At 35.7% G+C, this 22,719-nt stretch overlaps 1 protein-coding gene across 2 annotated transcripts in view; it reads left to right on the top strand.

Annotated features, from left to right (window-relative positions):
* PIK3C3 (phosphatidylinositol 3-kinase catalytic subunit type 3) overlaps positions 1 to 22,719 on the top strand; it is a 68,938-nt gene that overhangs the window by 19,280 nt on the left and 26,939 nt on the right. For both annotated transcript variants that reach the window (XM_014949404.1, XM_014949405.1), the window contains 11 exons: positions 549 to 703; positions 2,070 to 2,157; positions 3,347 to 3,414; positions 6,444 to 6,549; positions 7,397 to 7,513; positions 9,053 to 9,184; positions 11,373 to 11,501; positions 11,819 to 11,888; positions 12,535 to 12,599; positions 15,197 to 15,281; positions 16,427 to 16,501. In XM_014949404.1, the coding sequence (XP_014804890.1) occupies positions 549 to 703; positions 2,070 to 2,157; positions 3,347 to 3,414; positions 6,444 to 6,549; positions 7,397 to 7,513; positions 9,053 to 9,184; positions 11,373 to 11,501; positions 11,819 to 11,888; positions 12,535 to 12,599; positions 15,197 to 15,281; positions 16,427 to 16,501 (1,090 nt within the window). The remainder of the gene's footprint in view (positions 1 to 548; positions 704 to 2,069; positions 2,158 to 3,346; positions 3,415 to 6,443; positions 6,550 to 7,396; positions 7,514 to 9,052; positions 9,185 to 11,372; positions 11,502 to 11,818; positions 11,889 to 12,534; positions 12,600 to 15,196; positions 15,282 to 16,426; positions 16,502 to 22,719) is intronic.

Raw genomic sequence — 22,719 nt, forward strand, 5'->3', positions numbered from 1 at the left:
CTAAATAGAACAAGTTGAATAATAAAGAGAACAAATTCATTATAAACAGCAAGTAGTTAAAATTCTGTTCTGCAATCTAAAATAGATAGATATCCAGGTTTGCGGTCTGTTTTTTGGATCCCCAGGTACACAAAGGATTAAAAAAAAAACCTGCATGGGAGAGGAGACAACCTGAACTTCTGGTCCAAATTTTGTGCTTGAATTTTCTTCTTGGGAGCCACAAACTGAAAGGGGCTCTTTTTGTGGTTGCTGAAAGCAAGTAGGGCAGCTTAACTAAAGAGAACTTTAAAGTAGTAATTACACTTAAATGCTTACTTAATTAGCACTTGCTACCTTTTGAGTAAGGAAGAAATTAGTAGTGTGATAACTCAGTATCTTGTGGGAGTCAAGCTCCATGCTATGCGAGATTTTCTATTGCATTTTGCTTGCTTAGGGAGACCTCATTCCAGACAGAATTTTTTCTGTAAATCAGAATTTTAAAAACTTCTGGGGTCCTAGTGAGCTTTGACTGACCCCCTCAACTAATTTTCATCTTCTTCTTCTGTGAGGATTTGCTGATGTACCTACTGCAGTTAGTCCAGGCACTGAAATATGAAAACTTTGATGACATAAAGAATGGACTGGAACCCAGCAAGAGGGACAGTCAAGGTTCAATGTCAGAAAGCGTGACAACATCTGGAACTAATGGTGCAGAAATAGACAGGTAAGGTTAGATTTCCAGTAGAAAAGCAGATACATGTAACATTGTAGGCCCTTAAGTTATTTCTCCTGTTTGGGGACCATTGCATGTTAAAAATCCTGTTTTACAATCTGAAGTGCTGATGTAAAAATAAAATCTCTGTGCTCTCATGGACTTAATTTTCTGACTACAGATAGATTACAGAGCAAACATTCTTAATCTTGAAGTTGTGGCCTTGACTTTACTGTGTGAAAGGAAGACAACTTCTGGAAAAACTTCTTCACAATAAGGGTGACAGAGCCCTGGAAGAGGCTGCCCAGGGAGGTTGTGGAGTCCCCTTCTTTGGAGATTTTCAAGACCCGCCTGGATGCAGTCCTGAGTAACGTGCTCTGACAAGCTCTGGGCAATCCTGCTTCAGCAGGGGAGTTGGACTAGATGATCTCTATGGTCCCTGCCAACTCTAAAAATTCAGTGAAATTCAGTGAAAGCAGGAAAAACCATGGCATTGCTTCCTTCTGTCCTTGCACAATTTAGCATGTCTTCAATGAAGTTGAAGAAGGTGTAGGGAGAGTCCTGTGAATGTAAAGGAGCTGGGGAAGCACACTTTTTTTTTTTAATCTTGTAGGAATTCAAAAGGAAGGCTTAAAAATCTAATTAATACGGTATTAAGCAAGGCGCGAGCAAACTTGCTTAACCTAAGTCTCCTATGAATATTTAATACAAATTTTCATGATTTTCAGTCTTAAGCTTCAATGTCACTAGGGTATACTTTTCATATTACAAGTATACTGCTTTTCATTGATCTTTCTGCTAAGCTGTTGAGTGGGTGTCCTGGAATGTATGGTGTATTTTGAGGCAGCAATAACACTTAGGCATTAGTAGAGCTGTTTGATTACTTCCTTTCAGGTGAATTTACTGTCTGATAATTTTGCCTTGGAAGCACTGGGTTTGTCTACTCTGTTATGTGTAATTGCATTCCAGAGATGAGTGCTTGCAGGTGTTGTGTATTAGCAATTCCATTTTAAGAACATTTGAAAAAAGCTTATCCTGAAAATGCGGATTTGCTATTTCCTATCTATGACTGCTTATTTTTTATGGAAGATGAAACAAAATGCTAAGTTTGATATAAGTGAATGTCCTTCACAGCCACAAACTGTGTAGCTACCCAGGCACAGATTGGTGCTGTTTTCATGAACTGCAGCTGCCAAAGGTGCTGTTCATGCAATTTGTTTTGAATCAGGGATAAGATACTGTCTCCAAAGAAACTTCTCTTCCAGTTTTTTGAATGTATTATGTTGTGGGGTGAAATGAGTTGTTATTTCTGTGCATGCCGCCCGCCCCCCAAACAAGAAGTTTGAGTCATACCAATTATGTGCTTTCCTTTATGTAGTTCCCAGATCATGAGTCCTCTTCCACCTGTTTCCTCGCCACCTCTCACTTCTAAGACAAAGGAGCTTGCAGACAATGAAAACCTTGACGTAAGCCAAATGCTTTACCTTGCATTTTTGATACCTAAAGCTTTTTAGTGACTCAGTACTGTTTTTAATTTGTTTGTGAATATTTGAATCACTCCGCTGTATCTTGCTGAATACTTCAAGTGCTCAAAGAATATAAATGTAGACTAAATGCTAGAAAAATACCAACAGCTTAACTGATTTTTTTTTTTATTTACAGGCCATCTATTTATGTACGTGGTCACACTGTCCAAATTGGGGGAGCGGGCATTAAATTCTTCATAAAATTACTCTCCTTTAAAGGAGAAAATTTCTGCAAAGGCTATCACATGCTGATTAGATACTGACCACTGCATGTATTAGAAGTGTTTTAAAGCAGACTTTTAAAGTGGAAAACAGTTATCCATATACTATAATATCTTCAGTCTGTTCTTCCTGTAGCCATATTCTTTGGTGTGGGTGTCATCTTCTTGGGCCTAAGTAAGAGGTACTGTTGATTTACATCTGCCAAAAATTATACTCAATGTATACCACAAATACAAGACTAATAAAAGTGGGACTGAATGGAAGGAAAGATACAGTCAAAAAACAGTTTGACGGAATCTGGTTTTAATCTGATTTGCAGTTAATTGGTCTTTGAACCAAAGTTCCATTCCCTGTTGCAAATCTTCCTTCCTCGGTCTTAATAGTGTGTAGAAAATAAGCTTCAAATTGTAAAGATATACAGATTTCTTGTTAGTTGGAATATTAAACCTTGAAAAAGCAACTAAAATACTGGCTATCCCCTACAGATTTGTCCTTTACGTTAAAATGTAGAATGTCTTAATGAGTTTCAGATCGGGATGTAGAACAGGGTAGTAAATCCCTTTTGAGGTGGAAACTTACATCAAGGGATAATTGCATAGAACGAAAGTGTAAGGTATTGTAAGTAGTAACTTTACATTAAAGATTTGTTGCTGGACAACATCATGTACTTCTGACGTTGGTAAACACATTACCGTAGTAGCAAACCTGCTTTTACTTCTAGTGTTGTTGCTGGGTCTGCTTGGAGTAATGTTAAAATTAATTATTAAAATATTGGATTCAGATTTAGAAGGGAATGTATCTCTCAAAGCTCCCTGCAATTACTTGGGTCTTTTCCTTAACTTCATCTCTTTCCCAAGTACTAAGACTTCTTAATAACTTAATTTTTCTCTTCTTAAATCTCTTGCAGCAAGACCTTTGCACTTTCTTGATATCACGAGCATGCAAAAATTCCACGTTGGCAAATTACTTATACTGGTATGTTAAAAACTATTTATTCATACTGTATCAACACCTAATTGAAATCAAAGCTATAATGCCCAGAAGGCTGCACAGCAAAAGATGACCTGTCTTAAGAACTTGAGAATCTCAGTTTCTGTCAGAATGAAGTAATAGATTTAAAACAATATGCATTTGAGCAGAATAATTAGTAAAAGGAGGGTGCTGGTTTTTAAAATGCAAAAATGTGCTTTATTGTGAGACAAAGGTGATTTGTAGGGCATTAAGCACAGTGTTAAAAAGAAAAATGAAGAAGAAAAAAACCTAACTAGTTTATAAGTTGTCATTCAGTTTGTTTACAGTGGCGGGAAAGAGCTGAAGTTCATCTGCTCTGCTTTTCTCTTTGGTTTGTGTTTATAGTTTTTGACATTGTTGGCTAGAATATTAAGATTATGCACTGCATTATTATTCAAGAGTATACTCTATGAAGGTTCATAAAGCACTAATTTTCTTGTGCTACCAAATTATTTTTTGGATTCCATTTGTGGTTGTGTTACGAGTGCAGACAAAATGCCATTGCAGATCCATGCTTTCTCAAGGGGAACCTGAGTTGTTAAATAGTTCACCTACTTAGTGGAGAGGGAAGATTAACCTGCTAAGGATCTAGTCTCACTTCAGTGGTTTAATAAGTTAGACACCTAAAGTAGTCATCTGCTAGTCTTTGGAGTAGGCAGATAGAATGAATAAAGATATATTTGTATATAGAGATGAATAAAGTTGTACTCTTTGAAAGTGTGTGTATACATATGTAGATATGTATATGTGTATACACAACAGATACAGCTATTCACTTGTATATACACACACATATTTTAAAAAAGATAGCTTAGATTCCTTTTACCTTGCCGAACTTAAGTCAAATGATTCTCATTTTTATCTTTCGTAGATGTATCTAATAATTAAATATATTAATGCACATTATTGTATGTTAATGTGCTATGAATGTTAACCACAGATAAGCCGTGAATTAGGAAAAGTGTGATACGTGATGTAAACATACCAAACTTAGAAAATTCTTACAAGAACCCTAACCTAGCCTGGGAGTGACATTTGTAAATGTCTTTTAAAGTTTTATTGTTTCATTGCTTTTTCAGTAGCTTGAATTAAAATGTTTAAGTGCATGACTTAACTACAATTCTGTAGTGTACATACTTCTATTGCGGTGGCCAAAGGTAACGTTTGGCTTCAGTGCTATTAAATTTAAATGATTAAAACAATTGCAGGCCTGATTGATGTAGAAGCCAAATGCTTGACCTAATCAAATATTCATCATTTAAGGTAAGTGTTAGTAGATTAGCTTATTTTTATCACACTGATAGAAGCACATACATTTTAGCAACGTCTCAGATATTCAGTCTACAGAAAGTTCAAATGTCCAGAACTCTGAAGTTTTTTTCTTATTACTTTAAAAAAAAAACCAAGAAAAAAAATATGCAAAACCCCCACCAAACAAAAAACCCTAGTCAATTTATTCTTTGTTTTCTTTCCAGACATCTCAATTTCTCAGTGGTAGAATACAAATGTTGTAGCCACTGTTTGAGCTGACGTAGCCATAAATCCTCTTGGCTGCTGATCAATTGTTCGTTTCAACTATCCAGACACAGCATGCACCTAAAATAATCAATGGAAAAAGTACAATAACCCCTGAAAATAAAAGCTCCTGCTCAGTCACTTGTCACTGTAAAGCTGTCCTATCCTTATACTTTAACAGTGGCTACAGAAGTCAGTGCTACTACTTTTTTTCTGTCTACTCTTTGGATGTATGAGACACCTATCCAAGGATGAAGCATTACTCTTACTCCTTGTTTCAAAATAGCTTTGAGAAATTATGTAGGGCTTTTTAACAAATGCACACGAATATGGCATGGTTCAATTTGTTACATCCTATTTTCTGTGAAGTTTTGGAGCACAGACTTTGTAAATACAGGTTATTTTAATGCACGTATTACTGCAGTCTACTTTTGTCATATTAGTGAGGGAACGGTGTAGAACAATATACTAGCAAAGTCTTAGAAGCAATCTTCAGTTATAGACTTCATTGAGATAATATTAATGGAATAAATTACATATGCCTTATTTTAATGTATATAATATTGTCTATTTATAAATACGATTATTCAAATCTAATCAGTGGCAGACCTCTGCTCTTGTCCTGTAATCATTATGTTGCAAAGAGATTCTACGCAAGTGCATAAGGAAGGGCTAATTCTTGCTGTCAGCTTAAAGTCCAAGTGTGTGTTGAGTGTGTAAGGCACTTTTGAATTCAGGTGTAGTATTTGAAAATTGACTGACTTGATAATTGCTTCTTTTTCTTTAATAGTGGCAATATACATTTTTGCTGGGTAATACTGGGAGATACATTGGTCAACAGAAAGAAGGCCGTCTGTGCATACCGACTTTGTGCTTGTCAGTGCTGTGCGTAGAAACAAGCACAAAAGTTTTCCAAACAACTGCTTAACATAACAAATTAAATTTTCAGAATAACTGTTCCAAATTGTATTGTTTAAATTTTGTACTTGTACTCTAAAATTGTAATTTTAGAAATGAAAACTTCTTGTGGAATGTAGACTTGCTGTCTTTTCCACCATTGCTAATGGTACAACAGGGGACACGTAGGGTGAGATTCTTGTTGCTTTTGCAAGTGTACTTGAACAGCAGTTTTGCAGCCACTACATCACGTAGAGGGTAGTAGCACAGTGTAGCTAGTAGCCTGGTAACCCACTTATTCCACATGTACTTCGTGGTTGCAGTGTTCATATGATTTTGACTTCTGACTTGTTCTGTTTGAGTGGTGCCACTTCACTGTAAGTGAAAGACCTCAAACACTTTAAAAGACTCTTGTGATTCAAATGGGTATTTGACTATGCAATTTTGAAGAGCTTGCCTGTTACTGATACCTCGTTTGACTTTATTTTTAGTTCCAGGCCTATAATACGGGGCTGCCATATTTCCCTCAAATTGTATAGTAGCAGAGTACACATTACCTTGGGTTGTTTTTTATGCTGCAGGTATGTAATAGTGGAGTGTGAAGACCAAGACACTCAGCAGAGGGACCCAAAGACTCATGAAATGTACCTAAACGTGATGAGAAGATTTAGTCAGGCTTTGCTGAAGGTAATGTCTCTGTGTAAGGAAATACATAGTGGTTTGGGTTAGTTGTCCTTTAAATAGGCACAGGTGTCTAGAAGGAGGATGGTCTTTCATGTCATATATAATGAAATTTTAAAAAGCTTCCACTTTTGCTTGAATTTTGAGTTTGTGGCAAACCAAAGAAACTACTGAAAAAGAAAAGAACAGTTGTTGAGACATTTTTCCTCTGTTTTATTCCTTGTTCTTGTTAGTGCCATGTTGGTTCTAAAATCCTCTGCGTTGTGTAATAAGTCTGTTCACAATTTCTTTGTCAGAAATGCTTGTCCTTGCAGTGTGAATGGAGGCAAGAGACCTGTCTTTTGCATTCACAAAAAGTGTTGCTGTGTATATCAGCAGCAGAGGGTGCTGGTGTATCAGGGAAAAAAAAGTAAAACCAAAAAAACCCGTACCTTTTGTGAAGTGCAATCTAGAATTTATAGCAAATGTGCAGTCTTTGCTGATTTCAGTTTATCTCTCACTTCATATTCCCATCTTAGGGATGTTACTTAAATATGACTCTTATGCTACATAAGAATATTCCACGTGCTTATCCTTAGCGGCGTATTTTGGCTGCGTTAATAGGTTTGTCATGTATGACTATTCATCACTGAAATTGTTGATGCAAATTGAAGTGCACTGGTAGGTCAGATAATTGATTGCCAGCTACAGTGGTTCTGATTGTGTTTTACCAAAAATACCTTTTGAATTGACAGGAAATTGATCGTTATTCACTTGCCTCTTAAAAGCCCAAAGGTCCAAGAAGAAAAGATTAATTTCTAGATAAAATAATTACAGAACAAAGAACTAATTTTGTTTCTTTTAATTCGCTTAGGGTGATAAGTCTGTCCGAGTTATGCGTTCATTGTTGGCAGCCCAGCAGACGTTTGTAGACCGGCTGGTCCATGTAATGAAAGCAGTGCAGCGTGAAAGTGGGAATCGTAAGAAAAAGGTAACTGAGGGATTGGAAAACTTTATCTCCGGATAGAATTTGACAATAGGAATGTTAGCTCTTCACTAAAAATTCTGTCCTGTAATAATTTTAGCTAACTTTAAACAAACTTAGGAGAGGTTTAGATGGGTCAAGGTTTCAAAGTGTTCTGAAAGTTTGTAGATGAAAAATAGAAGAGGTCCTTGAGAAAAATCTTGGGGTATTTTGGAAAAAAGGAGATATAAGAATAATTGAATAGTTGCTGATATAAGAATGAACTAGTTGTGGGGGCAGGGGAAGGGAGCAGAGGTTACTGTGATGTGAGAATTATGCCAAGATAGCTATTAAAATTTGATTAGCAGCAGGATTTCATTTGTTCCAAGATCTTTTATAAGGTGTGTGTTTTGCAGAACTTTGCCTTCTGTTGCATCTTGAGGAACAGACTTTCTGTCTTAGGTGCATTTTAAGAAGTTTTGTCCTCCTTAGTTAAAAGATTTTAAGCGAACTTGACAGATGAGTATGGGGAGGAAGCAAGAACGCCAAAAGGATTTCTACCCATGTAATTTTCTTTTCTTTGGACATGCATCAGCATTTTTAAACATGGATTTTTCAGTGTAACCTTCTTTCTTTAAATCTGTGGGGTATATTTGTGCAGGAAAATGAATGAGTTAAGCATCATTTGCATCATTTTTATGAAATATGAATGTTCTATGCATCAGTAAAAAAGGTGTAGTCATTTAAAAGAGGAAGAGGGTTTTTCAGTTCCTAAGAATGTATTTCCTGGTTGTGCAATACATTGATAACGTTCTGTCAAATGTTCTTTTATAATTGCCAGGATATTTCTGTAAAACTAAGAAACACAGGGCTTTGATTTTTTGATTAAAATTTAGCTGGCAGCAATTAACCGATACAAATATTCCTAACAGTAGTGGGCTACCTTGCTGTATCTCTGTGTTTATGCCTGTTATATTCAGTAGAGGAAAAGACTAGAGACTTCTATGTATTTGACCTTTATGTAGGATACCAAGTGTAAAGTCGAAAACCAACTGGTATTGTATTTCTGGTAAATACAGATGTAGGAATGTCTAGCAAACCCCAGAATCCAATCTACACAGGCTATTGGCAGTGTGGTTCCTTTGTGGTAGGAGATCTCCTTGAGCTCAGGGATTTAAAGGATCAGAGCTAAGGACTTCAATCAAGTTTCTGAAACAGAGCTAACATTTGATGCTGGTATAGGAAACAAATCATCTCTCTAATTCTGCAGGCAACTTAGAAATAATTTTTTGTAAGACTTACATCTGGCACTTATAAAATTGCTTGGCTACACTCAGACTACATGTAATGTCTGCTTCTTATTGAGATTACTGCAATAGAGAATTTTTATTTCACTGGATTTTTGGAGTGGAACCTTGAATCTTTGGAATAGTAAAGAATTTAATAAATTGGATATTTTAATATATCCTTTGTTAAAGACTTTTTAACTGTTTATATATACACCTAGTATGTGTTTTATGGTTTGATTTCTTATTAAACAATTTTTTGCTTCTTTTATTCTTTTAGAATGAGAGGCTTCAGGCTTTGTTAGCAGATAATGAAAAGATGAATTTAGCAGATATGGAACTTATTCCACTTCCACTGGAACCTCAGGTGAAAATTAAAGGGATAATCCCTGAAAAAGCCACACTCTTCAAGGTAAATGAGATCTTCTGAATAGCTGAAATACAAATAACTTTTGTGAGCACTAAGCTTAAAAGCATCAGTTGGAAGATTTAAGGGGACTGACATAATGAAGGCAAAATGCAACTGTAACATGCCCATAAAGTTAAACAACTCTGTATTTTCTTTGTGAAACTCTGTTTTCAAGTTAATGTGCAGACTTCAAAGTAGCTATTATATGACTCATGTAGGTTTTAAAGTGTATGAAGTCCCCAGGCTGAAGACATGCTTCCTAATTCAGAATTTCTCTGAACCTTAGGCCGTGTTCAACAAGAGTACCACTATGATCAAAATCATACAAATCAAGTGAGATGCATCTATTCCATTGCAAAATAAAACTTAAATTGTTAGAGACTGGAAAATGACAAGTTGGTCTGTTTTATTCTGTTGCAGTGGACTGACAGGGAGATCCTGTATCCTTAAGACTTGTTACTCCTTAAACCAATCCATAGCAGTTGCTTGTGATCATATGGCCTTCCTTTAATCTAGTTACTAAACAGTCAATATGCTGTTGAAAGGGTTTGGGTTATTATGCTGCTTGGAATGTAAGCTACTGCCATTGTCCAATGATTTAGGACCTCTTTTTATATAAATTTCCTTTGAACTCATAGATGACCATGATTTAATTTTAAGATGACCGAAATGTGCTTCACTGGTCAGACCTATATCAAGGAGCCATAGTCTGCCAGTTAAAAAATGTTCAAGCTGCTGTGGCAACCAGTGTTAAACCATCATCTCTCCTAGGTCATAAATTCATTATACCTGGTAGTTTCAAACTTTGACAGGCTGCTTGTTGACTGTGATTTGTTTATAAAATCATTTTTCCATAGTTTTCTACCATATCATCCGTTGGTTCCCCAGTTTTGGCTTGCTTCTTTATATGCCATTTAGTGTTTTTGAAGAGTACACTATAATTCCATATTCTTGCACCACAGGTTGGAGGCAGAACTGGAAAGTTTTTTCAGGAAAACAAGGTTTTGCAAACCTTAGTTGACTTTTATGATAAATAAGGGTCAGGTGAAGTATATTGACAAGAAGACTGCTGAAACAGCAACTAAATATTTCATTTCTAATAGCTTAATTTCAACAGGACAAATTAAGTCAGATAGTCTTCTACCTTTTGGTCTTCTGTAGCAATGTAGAAAACTTAGGACCAAAAATATGAGATGTAACTTGTTTCAAAATCGGACATAGTCTTCATTTTCCTTATTCTGAAAGGTTACAGATTTCCATTTTGTCTCTCATAGTGTATTATGGGATAAAACCCAAAAAGTTCAAAGAGGAAAGAATGATTAATATTCGGTGCTCTTGGACGTGACTTGGCAGGTTTTATAGGACTATTCAAAGAATCGTTTTTTTGTTTATGGAACCTAATTGCAAAACATGAAAATCTAATGTAACTGCTCAAGTATTAAACTCCTGCATCCTTGGTTATTTTCTTGATTTGGTTTTGAGGGAAGTGGCTTGGTCAGTTGCAGTAGGTGAAATCATTCATGTAAGTAATTGATCCCCTTGTACTGTTTTTATGCAGAGTAAATGCAAACACTTAAATTGGCTTTCTCAAACAACAACGTAAAAAGGCATTTTTGCTTTTACTAAATAGATTAAGGAAGCAATTTATTGTTTAAGATGTCTTGCCCCTAGCATTTCTTTGATGTTTATTCTGTAATTGTCTCCTTTTGTTCTGGTCAGTTTAAATTTGTTTTGTTGTGACCTTTTGCGTAGCTGTTCTATGATGATTGGGTTTACATGCATACAAAGTTTGAACCCTTCTGTCCTTTCCCCCTCAGATGCTAGGGGAGAGGGGTGGGGGGAATGTATTCTTCACACTCTTTGCTAAAAAGAAACGGAGAGCCTCAAGGTATTTTTTTAAAAACATGGCTAGATTGCACTTTTGGTAACTGCAAATGGTATTTTCTGTTGAGTCCCGGGCAGTGAGTAACATGAAGAGAGTTCTGCTGCACTGTTGGCATTCAAATAGAACTACTCTAAAACATTTCGTAACTGAATTTGATACTTGAATCCTATGACCTGGTACTTGCTTAATTCACTTCTGATTTACAATTCAGTAAACAAGGGTTTTTGTTTTAGAACTGCACTGTAGCACCATGTTAATATGAACATTGCTGTGAAGCAGCTTAGTAGAATAAGTTTCTTTTTCCAGAGTGCCTTAATGCCTGCTCAGTTATTCTTCAAGACAGAAGATGGAGGCAAATATCCTGTAATTTTTAAGCATGGTGATGATTTACGTCAAGATCAACTTATTCTTCAGATTATTTCACTCATGGATAAGGTGAGAATTATTAATCTGCATCCTCGTCCTTCTGTGTTGAGGGCAAGACTCTCGAAAAACATTAATGTGACGTATGTTGCTAATACATTACAGGGCTCTCAGATCTTAGGTGGCTTTTTTCTTTTCTTTGTAGACAGGCAATGAGCCTGTTTATACTTAAAAATAACTGAATAAAAAGACAAACAGGACCTCACTCATTACTGATTTTAGTGAAGAACAGGAGAGGTCCATGTTCAATACATGTGCCTTTTAGAAATAGAAGCTGCCTTTCTATTGCATTCATCTTTGCTTTTTTGTGTGTTGTTTTTTTTTTCTAGCTGTTAAGAAAAGAGAATCTGGATTTGAAGCTGACACCCTATAAAGTGCTGGCAACTAGTACAAAACATGGTAAGAGTACATTTATTTCCTAAAAATACAGTGTTGGGAGGAGTCTCCTTCTGTTTGTTGAGTGGTGTGACACACTATTATCATTAGAGATGTTTCACTTTGTACAGTATTCTAAAAAGGTGCTCAAATGTGTAAGAAAATCTTATTGCACTGGAAGTCAGGGAAATTAACAACCTGAGTGACCACAGTATTCCATAGGTGACTCAAATATCTTCATAAAAGAAGGCCTGTCTGGATTTTGGAATATGTGGCAATCAGTAGCATTATCTTTGCTGCTCGTTTGCTGTGTGATCTGACAAAGAACTTCTAACACCTCTATTTATAGCTCTTTGCATGAAATGGAGGGGAAAAAAAGGTACAACAAAATCAAACTTGGCTCTACTTTTAGATACATTCTGGATAATATATTTAGAAAGCCATAGATTTGTTCTCTTCTCATGAAAACTTCTAACAAGCTAATTTGGTGTTAATGAAACGTTGGTTTAAAACTACCAAAGGCAGAAAATTGTGACAAAACATGTTTTTTTGCCAATGAAAAGCAGTTGAATGAAATTGCAGATTATTTTTACCCTTTAATAAACACCCATTGCAGAGTAGCTTGAAAGTTCTCTGCATTGGTGACTTTTATTGTTGTTTTCTGCTGCAGGCTTCATGCAGTTCATTCAGTCGGTACCAGTTGCAGAAGTTCTTGCTACTGAGGAAAGTATACAGGTATGTGATGGGGGATCCTTAAGGCATTTTCTGATCAAATAGTATAAATTGCAGGCTTAGATCTCATGCAGAACTCTTTAGTCTCCCGAATGATTTTTTTCTTTTTATCTGCTGTTAGAAGACAAATGTAATTTGTAAACCTGTAAAGTTGAAACATAAAGGTATTTATAGCCGAAATCTTGTTTTAAAAAGAATATAGTTAAATGACCATATGAGTATCTTATGTCCTAAAAGTAAGACCATTTAAATAATTGAAGCATAATTTAATCAATACTGACATTGTAGCTTTGCTGTAATGGTGGATGGTAATTGCATGACACTTTTCTGTGCTGCTTTGTTTTAAAGTGTTTCTGTTGTTCTCTCAGTACTTTTGTCTTGATACTTTGTCAAAGTATGTTCTAGTGATTTTTTTTATTTTTTATTTTTTTATGGAACAGCTAAATGGTTTGTACATATAATTTCTTAAGTTTGTTTCCCTACCATACTGGATGTACAGATACTGCGTGATTTTATTTATTTTTACCTTTTTTGTTTCTTAGCAAACTTTCTGTAACTGTCATGGCATTGAATAGTGGCACAAAAAATTCATGCTAGTTTCAAGCACAACACACAAACTAGGTAGCACAGCTCAGTTGGTTGAGATAAATATAGTTTGTATTTGTTCATAGCTTAGTAACTGGGAGCCAAAGCAAAGAGCTCCCAGGTACTATAAACTACATATATTAAAAATATGGAGATCAAAAAATGCTTATTACTTGCCATCATTTGCTTAACAAACAAGCATATCAAATGTTTACAATTTATTAAAAAATGCTTATCATTAATGAGACAATGAACAGCATCGAGTTGCATAAGTGTTTTTGAACTTTCTGTTCTGTAAATGTTCTGGTAAGCTACATCTACAAATACAACAGTCATCCAGTTTTCTTGGTAATCCTTTTGTAATCTTGGAAATTTAGTATTCATTTTCTAGTGCATGATATATTTCTTAAAAAATAATATATTTCAAAATGCTTTTGAATTGTTGTTTTTGCAATTACTTATAACATCATATTCCAATCGAAAATAGGTGTCCCACTGCTTTAGTTGCTGTGGAGACGTACAGAGCAATTCTTCCTGTGAAGAATTGCTAATCTAAATAGACAAGATGCCAGAAGAATGTGATCTAAGATTACTTCACAGATCAATGGCAAAATACATTATAAAGCCCAGATTTCCTGTGCCAAAGCATGATGAACTAGCTGGGCATGGTAGGTCAATAAAATAAAAACTAAATTACCCTTTTTTTATGTGTTGTGGAAGTTTGGCTTATTCTTTTCCTAGATGTTCATTTTGGGTGTAACAGCTGTTTTAATAAAGATTAGCACTGTATGTAAACACTAAAAAAAATGTTTCACTTCTGAAAAGATGTAAAAGCAAGTAATGTAATAACAGGCTGCTAATGCACATCTGCAGGAAAAAAAAGTGTTCTTTTGAGTGTTACTGGCCTTCCGTCGCCAGTCTTGAAATTACAATTCATGTTTTGGAGGTATGGTTTAGCATTTGGATGTTCTGAAGTCTGTTTGTGGTTCTTTGTTTGGTCTTTTTTGGGTTATTTTTACATACAACATATAAAATTTTGGAGTACAGAAAGTCAATATCTCTAGTACCCTGTTAACTATTAAAAAAATTCCATCCACATTTCACTTAAGGATTTCATTTAACAGAAACTTTCTACTCTGTCAGCTTTTTAAACATCTCATAAGGGCTTATTCCTCTGTAAGCAAAGATAATTAAAGGTGTCCCTAGGCCTTAAAACACTGATACGTGTTGCAACCAGACAGCTTTTCAAGCAAAACTTTTAAAATAGCCTGCAGGTACCTTCCTTCAGTGCCTCATTGTCTTTTTTAAGATTTTCTTCATTCTTTCATTATGATTTTAGTCACTTGTATGCCATGCAGATACCTACAAAGCCCCTCTTCAGTGTTTGCTAACTGGAAGAAACTTGTGCTTAGGCTTGGCTTTAATTTACTTAACTTTTGCTTCAATCAAGAAGAAAAAACGCTTTTCATCTGGGTGGGGTGAAGGACTCTTGTGGCCCTTGTTGACATTTCACAGGCAATGTGAAGCTTCCATTCAATAACTTAGATATTTTTCCTTATAAGCTCAGTAGCGGTTTGTTGTCTTGAGGAATATCGAGACATAATGATCATAAACCTTGTAAGAGTTTGTGTACCAAATGTAATTACTAATCTGGATTTAAGTCCTGTTTTAGTTTTGTTCATCTGGCCTAAACAGTTTAGTGTCAAAGTATTTTGCACTTAATAAGTAACTTCTTGATGCATTGTTAATTCTCTGAAGCTGTATAAAGAAAACTGCTTTTCAGTTTGAACTTCAGATCTGTTTCTGTTGAGTGTAAGACTGTGTAATTCAGACAGGAAATAAATAAAACAATATAAAATTAGATCTTACTCAGGCATTTGGGAGTGATTGTTAGTTTAACAGATTGTAATAAGAGCCATTTGTGGTCTTGATTTAAATCTCTTTTTCTACTAGTTCTAAAAATCCTATTTCACATCGTGTGCAATAACTAAATATGTGGATGACTTCCTCTGCAGAACTTCTTCAGAAAACATGCACCCAGTGAGACTGGACCTCATGGGATAAGTGCAGAGGTAATGGACACGTATGTTAAGAGCTGTGGTAAGTTACACTCCTGCAATTGATTGCTTCATACCTGACGCATAAAGGACAGGGTAGATGAGGTTTTGAGGCATACCAGTTTAGATGACTGCAGATGGGGAACCAGGCATATACTTGCTGTCAGAATCCCCGTGAAAAGAGTAGTTTTGAGCCTGGCATGTCATACCCACTTCCTCTCCTCAGCCCTCTTTTTGTTCTTCTTAAAGGAGACTAGAAATTAGTTACTCTTTGCTGTCTAGCAAGAATCTTACCTCTGCCCTATTCATATAATGCTTTGGGGTCTTTATAATTCAGGGACATGTAATATACTTATATAATAATAAATCATGTGTATTTGAAGTAGAAAAATTTAATTTGTCTTTAGAACATTCGTTTTTTTGGGGGTGAGTTTATGTTGAATTTCTTGTTCCATTGGGATGACAGAAAGAGCACAAGTGTAGTTCTTGTTCAGGAAACTGGCGGCAATGTTAAAGCAATCCATTTGCTGTCCATTAAATTAAAAGCACCTTCAGTCTACAAAAAAAACCAATAAAATAAACCAGAAAAGTAATTCAGTTGTAGCTCCACAGTGTCTTCTCCTTTCCCCTCCTCTTTCTTACATGGCGGTCTTTGGAACTGCTTCAAACTGTTCTGGTTAGTAAGTGAAAGTAATAATTAAACCAGTTTGCATCAGTTCTAATTTACTTATAACTGCCTGGTTTACTGCTTATCTTGTGAATACTGCTGATGTACATACTCAGATTTATATCAATATCTAATGCTGCTTTACAGATGTCTTCATCTTAAGTTCAGAATGTGTATATTCATTTTGCTCAAAATACCTCCTCTTCATATGAAGTATCTTAATGCCAGTATTGAATGAATTTAGGCTTTTAGTGTTAGAGAGATAATTGTGTAGTAAGAAATTAAAATCTAGGCGGTACTGAATAATGTCACCATCTTTATTTATTACGCCAAATGTTCTTCACGGTGTTGATAATCCTGATTATTCTCCATCAGCACCACCCCTGCCCCCGCTCTCTATAGTATATTTATTATTTTTGAACAATAACTAAGATAATGTCGTATGCTGCTGTTAATTGTGTGGAATTTGTTGCTCTCCAGGAAAGGTACTTACATTGTTATTTAAAACTTACTTGTTGCAGCTGGTTATTGTGTAATTACCTACATCCTTGGAGTTGGAGATAGACATCTGGATAATCTTTTGCTAACAAAAACAGGTAATTCTTTTTAGCAGTATAATTTTATAACAACAGTTGTTTAATTTCTTGTGTGTGTTAGTACATTTTTGCTCCATTTTCCTTTTGAGTATAACCCACTGAGTATGGTAGATTAGAATATATTCTTAAACGTAAAGTTTTATTGTCTCATCTAAGGTGATATTTGATCCAGTGAATCAAAGTTTAGGTTTAATCCCTTAGCAGTGTGAACTGGCAGTTGAAGAATAAGAAGGCAACTAGATTAATTGCTCTCTAAACACATTTAGGAGCAAGACATAATGGGTATATATGGTTTTGATGTCATTTTAAGAGCCATTTATACGTATGTAGGTAATGGAAATCTAATTTCACCTAAACACAGGCTTGTTTATAAACAATAGGGGTTTTGCATGGTTTTCAGTTGGCTTATTTTACAGTCCTGTGTTGTACTGTCACGCTTGCACTGAAAGCTGGACCTGTAAGTTGTTTTTTTGTTAAACACAGGCATTTTTTTTAGTAATTCTACCTTTTTTGAAAGTACTAGGGACAAAGCATATGGTGACATTTGACTGCTTTTACCTAAGACCAAGAAACATTTCACTGTAATATTAAACTTGGCTAAAATAATAATTGCAAGATCTTTTTCAGAACCAAAGCTGAAAAAAAGGCTGCATTAAAAAATGTGTAAAGTGACTGCAACCCCAAGTATCCTAATTGTTCTTTACCAATGATTTAATTTTTCATTAAATGGTTACATTCACGTTTAGTAGCTTTTTAGCATGCTATCAGACAGCAAATTCAAGATCTACTAATTGGATGCCGGTTGTATTTTAATAGTTGTCTAATAATTCTAATAATTCTGCTATTTTTATGTATGCTGTTCCAAGTGCAGTAGATGTTTAGACAAGTATTATCAGTAGTTATAGGGAATTAGGTATAATGTTAGTTTCACTGGGATGTCCATGTGAATTCTTGTCTCAGATTTGACTTTCTTTTAAACAACGTGATCCTCTGAGCCTTCCAGGTTTTCTGTATGTTTTTTGAAAAATTTAGTGACATGTCCCAGAAGTGGGAAAGTCACATGAGACCTGTCAGAGCAAGATTCACTTTGGCATTTTCTAGTGACTGTGAGTCTTGTCTTCCTGAGGAAACCAAACCACTGTACAGCAAAAATCCAAGTGTTTCATTATCAGCCAACCTGAGCTGGCTGGACCAGATGAGATGATATGTGTATATATATATTTTTTTTAAGCTTTCTCTAAAAACACAGAAGGATATAGGTTTTTCAGTGTTGCTCGTTACAAATTCACAAACTGAGGGAGAGAAAGTAGTAGAGTTCACTGTTCAATCGACCCTGTCCTTTAGTTTGCAGCAAAACCCGTGTATCTTGAAAAGTTCAAAATAGCAGCTACGCGTTTTGATTCTTCTTAACTTGTTTTAACTTTTTTTTAACATTATTTTTTATTGCCATCTGTATGGATTAATAACAGACCAGATAGAGTGAATAATTCTAGTGATTCTAAAGAAATAGATTTGTCTACTAGAAGAAATGAAAGATTGGAAAATTAAGCTACTCCAACTATTGCAATCAATGCCTTGCGTTGGAGGGAAATTCAGGTGGTTTACTTGAAAAATGAGTTTGTGTGTAGCTGTGTGAACTTCACGGAGTTTTAACAAGTAAAAACATTTCTTGTAAGGGAAAGTTTTTTCGAGGTTTTGTTGTTGTGGTGGTGGTGGTTTTTTTCTTGCTTGCTCATTTATGAGCTGCAGCTGCTCATAGGAGTTCTGATGCCATGAATACCTTCATTGCATTTGAAGAGTTAGGAATTGGAGTTAAGTGTTTATTAATAAAGCAAAAGGTTTATTGAACGAGAAACATATAAATAAAAAATGTCATCGGGGAAAAGATGACACGTCCACGTGGAAGGTTTGTTAGTTTACAAGTAAGGCTGAAGCATAGAGTAGTCGGAATCAGCATGCTGTCTTATGAAGGAGTTTGAAAATCAACCATTGGGCCTTGATTAGAGTGAAATGTCTTGCTCAAAGCACATGGGGGAACACTTAAAGCAAGGGTGTTTTTCATTATCTGTTTGGAAATGTACAGATAGGCATTTAAAAATCTGTCTTGAGAGGCCTGTCATTTTTGTAAGGTCACAGGTATAAATGCTTCCATAACAGCTGCTGCTTGCAGGGTTAGAGTAGTAATATTTTAGTGTTTTGATTTGGGGTAAAGTGCATCTTTCCTGTCTGTGTTAAAAAGTAGCAGCACAATGGCCGTTTGGCTGAGTGGAAGAATTTAGGCAGTACAGCAGAGGGCAGCACACACCCATGGAACATTCTCAGTCTGAGCTTGTTTTCATCTGCTGCCTATTCTCTGTCACATACCCGGAGCTTTTGAGCTTTTGAGCTATCAAGAGAAATTCTTATGCTCCAAATACAAAGGCTTGCCACATAGGCTTGTTTCTTGCTACTGAGAATCTCTTAGACATTAGCTGGAAAAAATCTATCTTTGTTCTTCTGTTAAGAATGGAAGCTTATAAGTGCCTTTCTTCAGAATTGTATGACCATACATGCATCCTTTCTTGATATTTATTCAATAAGTTGAAGCTTTCCAGTAGGATAAAGAATGTTGAGTACCAGCTGTGGGTTTGCATACTTTTCTTGGATTTGTATTTGTTTGTATGTATCGTTACCTTTTTCAGCTCTACCTTTTAATTCAGTGGATGTAGCCACATCTGTGCTGAACTCCTTCCAATAGAATCATTGCGTCATCTTCTAACATACAGATGCCTGTGCTTGTAATAGATGTAATAGATGTGTGATAATTTAAATATTAAGCAATAGATACTGAAGTTCATAAAAACAAGTTGTTCTCAGTGTTAGAAATGGGGCTTTTGGTGCCATAGGGTGAGAATGTCTTTTATCTGGGTGAAATATTTTCTGCTGTCTTTTATGACTGTTTTATGCCTCATTCTAGAAATAGAATTGTCTTAAATAGTGTCTTAAAACAAGAAATCTAGATTTTCACATTTTTAAATGTGAAACTTCAAGGACAGCTGTAGAACTTTGTTTAGAAAGAGATATAGGGAACCTTCAGTCAAAACACCCTCATCTATCAGTAACATTAAAAATTACAAAAATGCTTACCTCAGTTTCACAAATGTGCCTTAGCTTGTAACCTGAAGGTCACATTATATATTCAGTATTGTGTTACAGAAAAATTTATTTTTTCTGAGAACTCTCAACTTCCTACTTCTCCTGGAGATGAGATGTTATCAATTGCTGTATGTTTCAATTTCTTGTTTCCCAATCTATAAGAGCAGATATTACTGTGACTTGTAAATAGCAAAACATTGTTTTGTAGCTGAATACACAGCTTTAAGTAACATCAGTGTCTCATTGTAGGATTGCAGACTGGTTTATATAACGCCAGTATCTGACCTACCAGCTTATGTGCCTTTTGCCTTGAAAGGAAGATCTGGATGGTCATGAAGCTGGATTGTGATATAAGAGATATAGTGTGTTCAGTTAACTTCCACCTCACGTGCCTTATGCTGTTATGTTTCAATTATGATGTGCCATCCCTTGAAAATAGTTTCTTCTGCACTTGTCCCACTCTCCAGCTTTGATTACAGAGCTGGGACCTAGCTGCTGATTTAGGACCCCGATATGGATGTCTTCATGTTTCTAAGCCTTTTTTAAGATGGTCATCGTGAGAGCTTAGATAGTGTTTCAACTGTGATGGAAAAGTGAAGTCTTCTGTCCCATTTGAGATACCATAGTAACTTGCTTTATAGAGGGGCAAAGGTTTCACAAAGGCCCTGCCATATTTGCAGACTATGTGTAGATATTTTAGGATATCCTGAGACACTCAGGATATGACATTCTTGAGTAGCATTGCATATGCTTGTCTGACCAACCATCACCCTAGTGACTGGCCAGCTTAATCTTTCAGTAACCCTTAGGGACCTACATGTAAATTGAAGTTCCTATTATAGGTTTCCTAAATACAGGCACCTTGATCTGAATTCCACATCTGAAATTGCTCTGTAGCAGTAGAGTAAATTGGTATGTGGATAAAATTAGGTTGTTAATATCTGCGGGCAGGTCAAAGAAAGGCTTAGAACTTGAAAACCACGCTTGCTTTTAGTGTAGATAGGTGAAAGAACTGGACTGACTTCTCATTTAATGCTTCAGGGTAGGGCTGTGGTCTGTCTTGAGTGTGAAGTGCACCAGTTGATATTTATTTTATTCTTCTGTCTCAGAATGGGTTGCCATGTAAGACAGCCGAGATCTGAACAGTTCCATGGGTGAGATGACACCACGTGTTTGTACTTTCGGTGCTTTTCAGTTAAGACAATCTATCCCAAAGCAGGTTTGAAGATGATATAAATGGAAAAAGCATAGGATACAAACCCTCCTGTATCACTGCTTACATGAGTACATTGATAAATGCATTTATTTATGTTGCAAGCATAGTATAGTATGTAAAATGCAGTGGAATTTTTAAATTGTTTTTAAATGTACTGGCCTTGATAGAGGAACATCACTTTTTCTTAGAAACAAAACTAACACATACTGTTACCCTTTAGATTTCTCTCTGCAATTCCTGTTTCTGTGATCCCTACTAAAAAGAATATAAACTTTTAGTTGAAAGCTAAACACTTCTCTCTTTTAGCTATCTTCAACAGTATTTCTCATTTAACAAAAAGTATCTGACATCTTTTTTCTTTTTTTTTTTTTTTTTCCTGTTACGCTATGCCTTCATGGAGTGTATTTTGAGAGTGGACAGCTTGAGGTGTCAGGGGGAAGAATTGCAATGCTTAGCACATGCTGAGCCCTTATCCGTTATATGGATGATGATGATAAACTTTACCTCCAGCTGCTGCTGCATACTAAGTTTAAAATCTGTATCCTGGATAAGTCTTTAGCAATTCATACTACTTTCTTCCATTTTTGTGTAGTCGTAGAAAAGTTATAACATGTAGCTGATGAAAATGATGACAAGAAATTAGGAATTCTGATCTTTTTCACCGTGGCAGTGCTCTGTTAGCAAAGAAGAAATTCTGATGGTAGCATCAAAACTTGCTGGGGAAGCCAGGAAACCACCCCATCATCCATTGATTTTTCATCAGAGGAATTTTTATCCCATTGCTTCAAACTCAAAATAGGAATTCACTTAAAATACTCATTAAATTGTACTTTTTCTGTGTAAGCCAGATTAAAATAATAGTGGCAGTTGCAGTTTACAGAAAATATATTGAAATTCAGAGATTGGTTTTGTACTGGTTGGGTTTTTTTGTCCCCTTTTCCCAAAAGTGGGAACAGGTAATTGTGAATTAATTTGTAAAGCTTTCTTACCTGTTAAGAAAATTGCCACCAGACTTATTTTGTTTTAGTAATTGCATCTAGTTTGCTTTGCCTTCTACATTTTGTTTAAGGATTTGAGAGTTCTGTGCAGCTTTTCAGTAGTTTTTCCTAAGAGTCCCCTGGTGAAATAAAGCAATTTCTGTGCTGCTATATGGAACTTTCTCCTGTACTAAAATCTAGGCATTAGCAGTAAAAGTGATGGACAGATCAGCCTTTCCACCTGCAGTTGGATGTTATTAGCTATTGCAAGCACCAGATACCAATTTTTAGACTGCACAAGTCCATGCTTCACTTAATCAAAGATCATTTCACTCTCAAGGCTGAAAGGAATTCAGATGGACTTTCAAATCCCTCATGCCCCAAGTGGTGGTCAGGGAAACTTCCCATATTTGATGCCATTTCCTTGAACTCTCCAAGGGCCTCTGCTCCTTATTCCATGAAAGCCAAGCATTTGGTAGAAAAATGTAGTCAACCTCATAAAATTAAAAAAAAAAAAGCTTAAAAGTACATAACAGTATCAGCTTTTAGGTTTTCAACAAAATAATTTTGTATGTGCATGCTTCCTTATTTTATATTCCTGGAAACCTCTTATCCTCTTCCAGTCAGTAAATGCCTTGTGTCATCCTTTTTATTCAGTAAAATAGCTTAAATGAGGAGTGGAGTGTGATTATTAAGGCACCATTTGTTAAGGTGAGAGACTCTATTTGAAGTCTTCCCAGCTGAGATTTTTCCTGCTTCCTGAAAGACTGCGGGTGTCATCTTTTAACCTTTGGGGGGTGAGCCACTTCCAGCCTCAGAAATGTTTGTCCAAAGGTGTGTATCTTGAACTCTGTGTAGATGCCTACATAAAGTCTTGCATCTACCCTCAA

The sequence above is a fragment of the Calidris pugnax genome, unplaced genomic scaffold, assembly GCF_001431845.1.
Source record: "Calidris pugnax isolate Ruff unplaced genomic scaffold, ASM143184v1 scaffold144, whole genome shotgun sequence".
Lineage (NCBI taxonomy): Eukaryota > Metazoa > Chordata > Aves > Charadriiformes > Scolopacidae > Calidris > Calidris pugnax.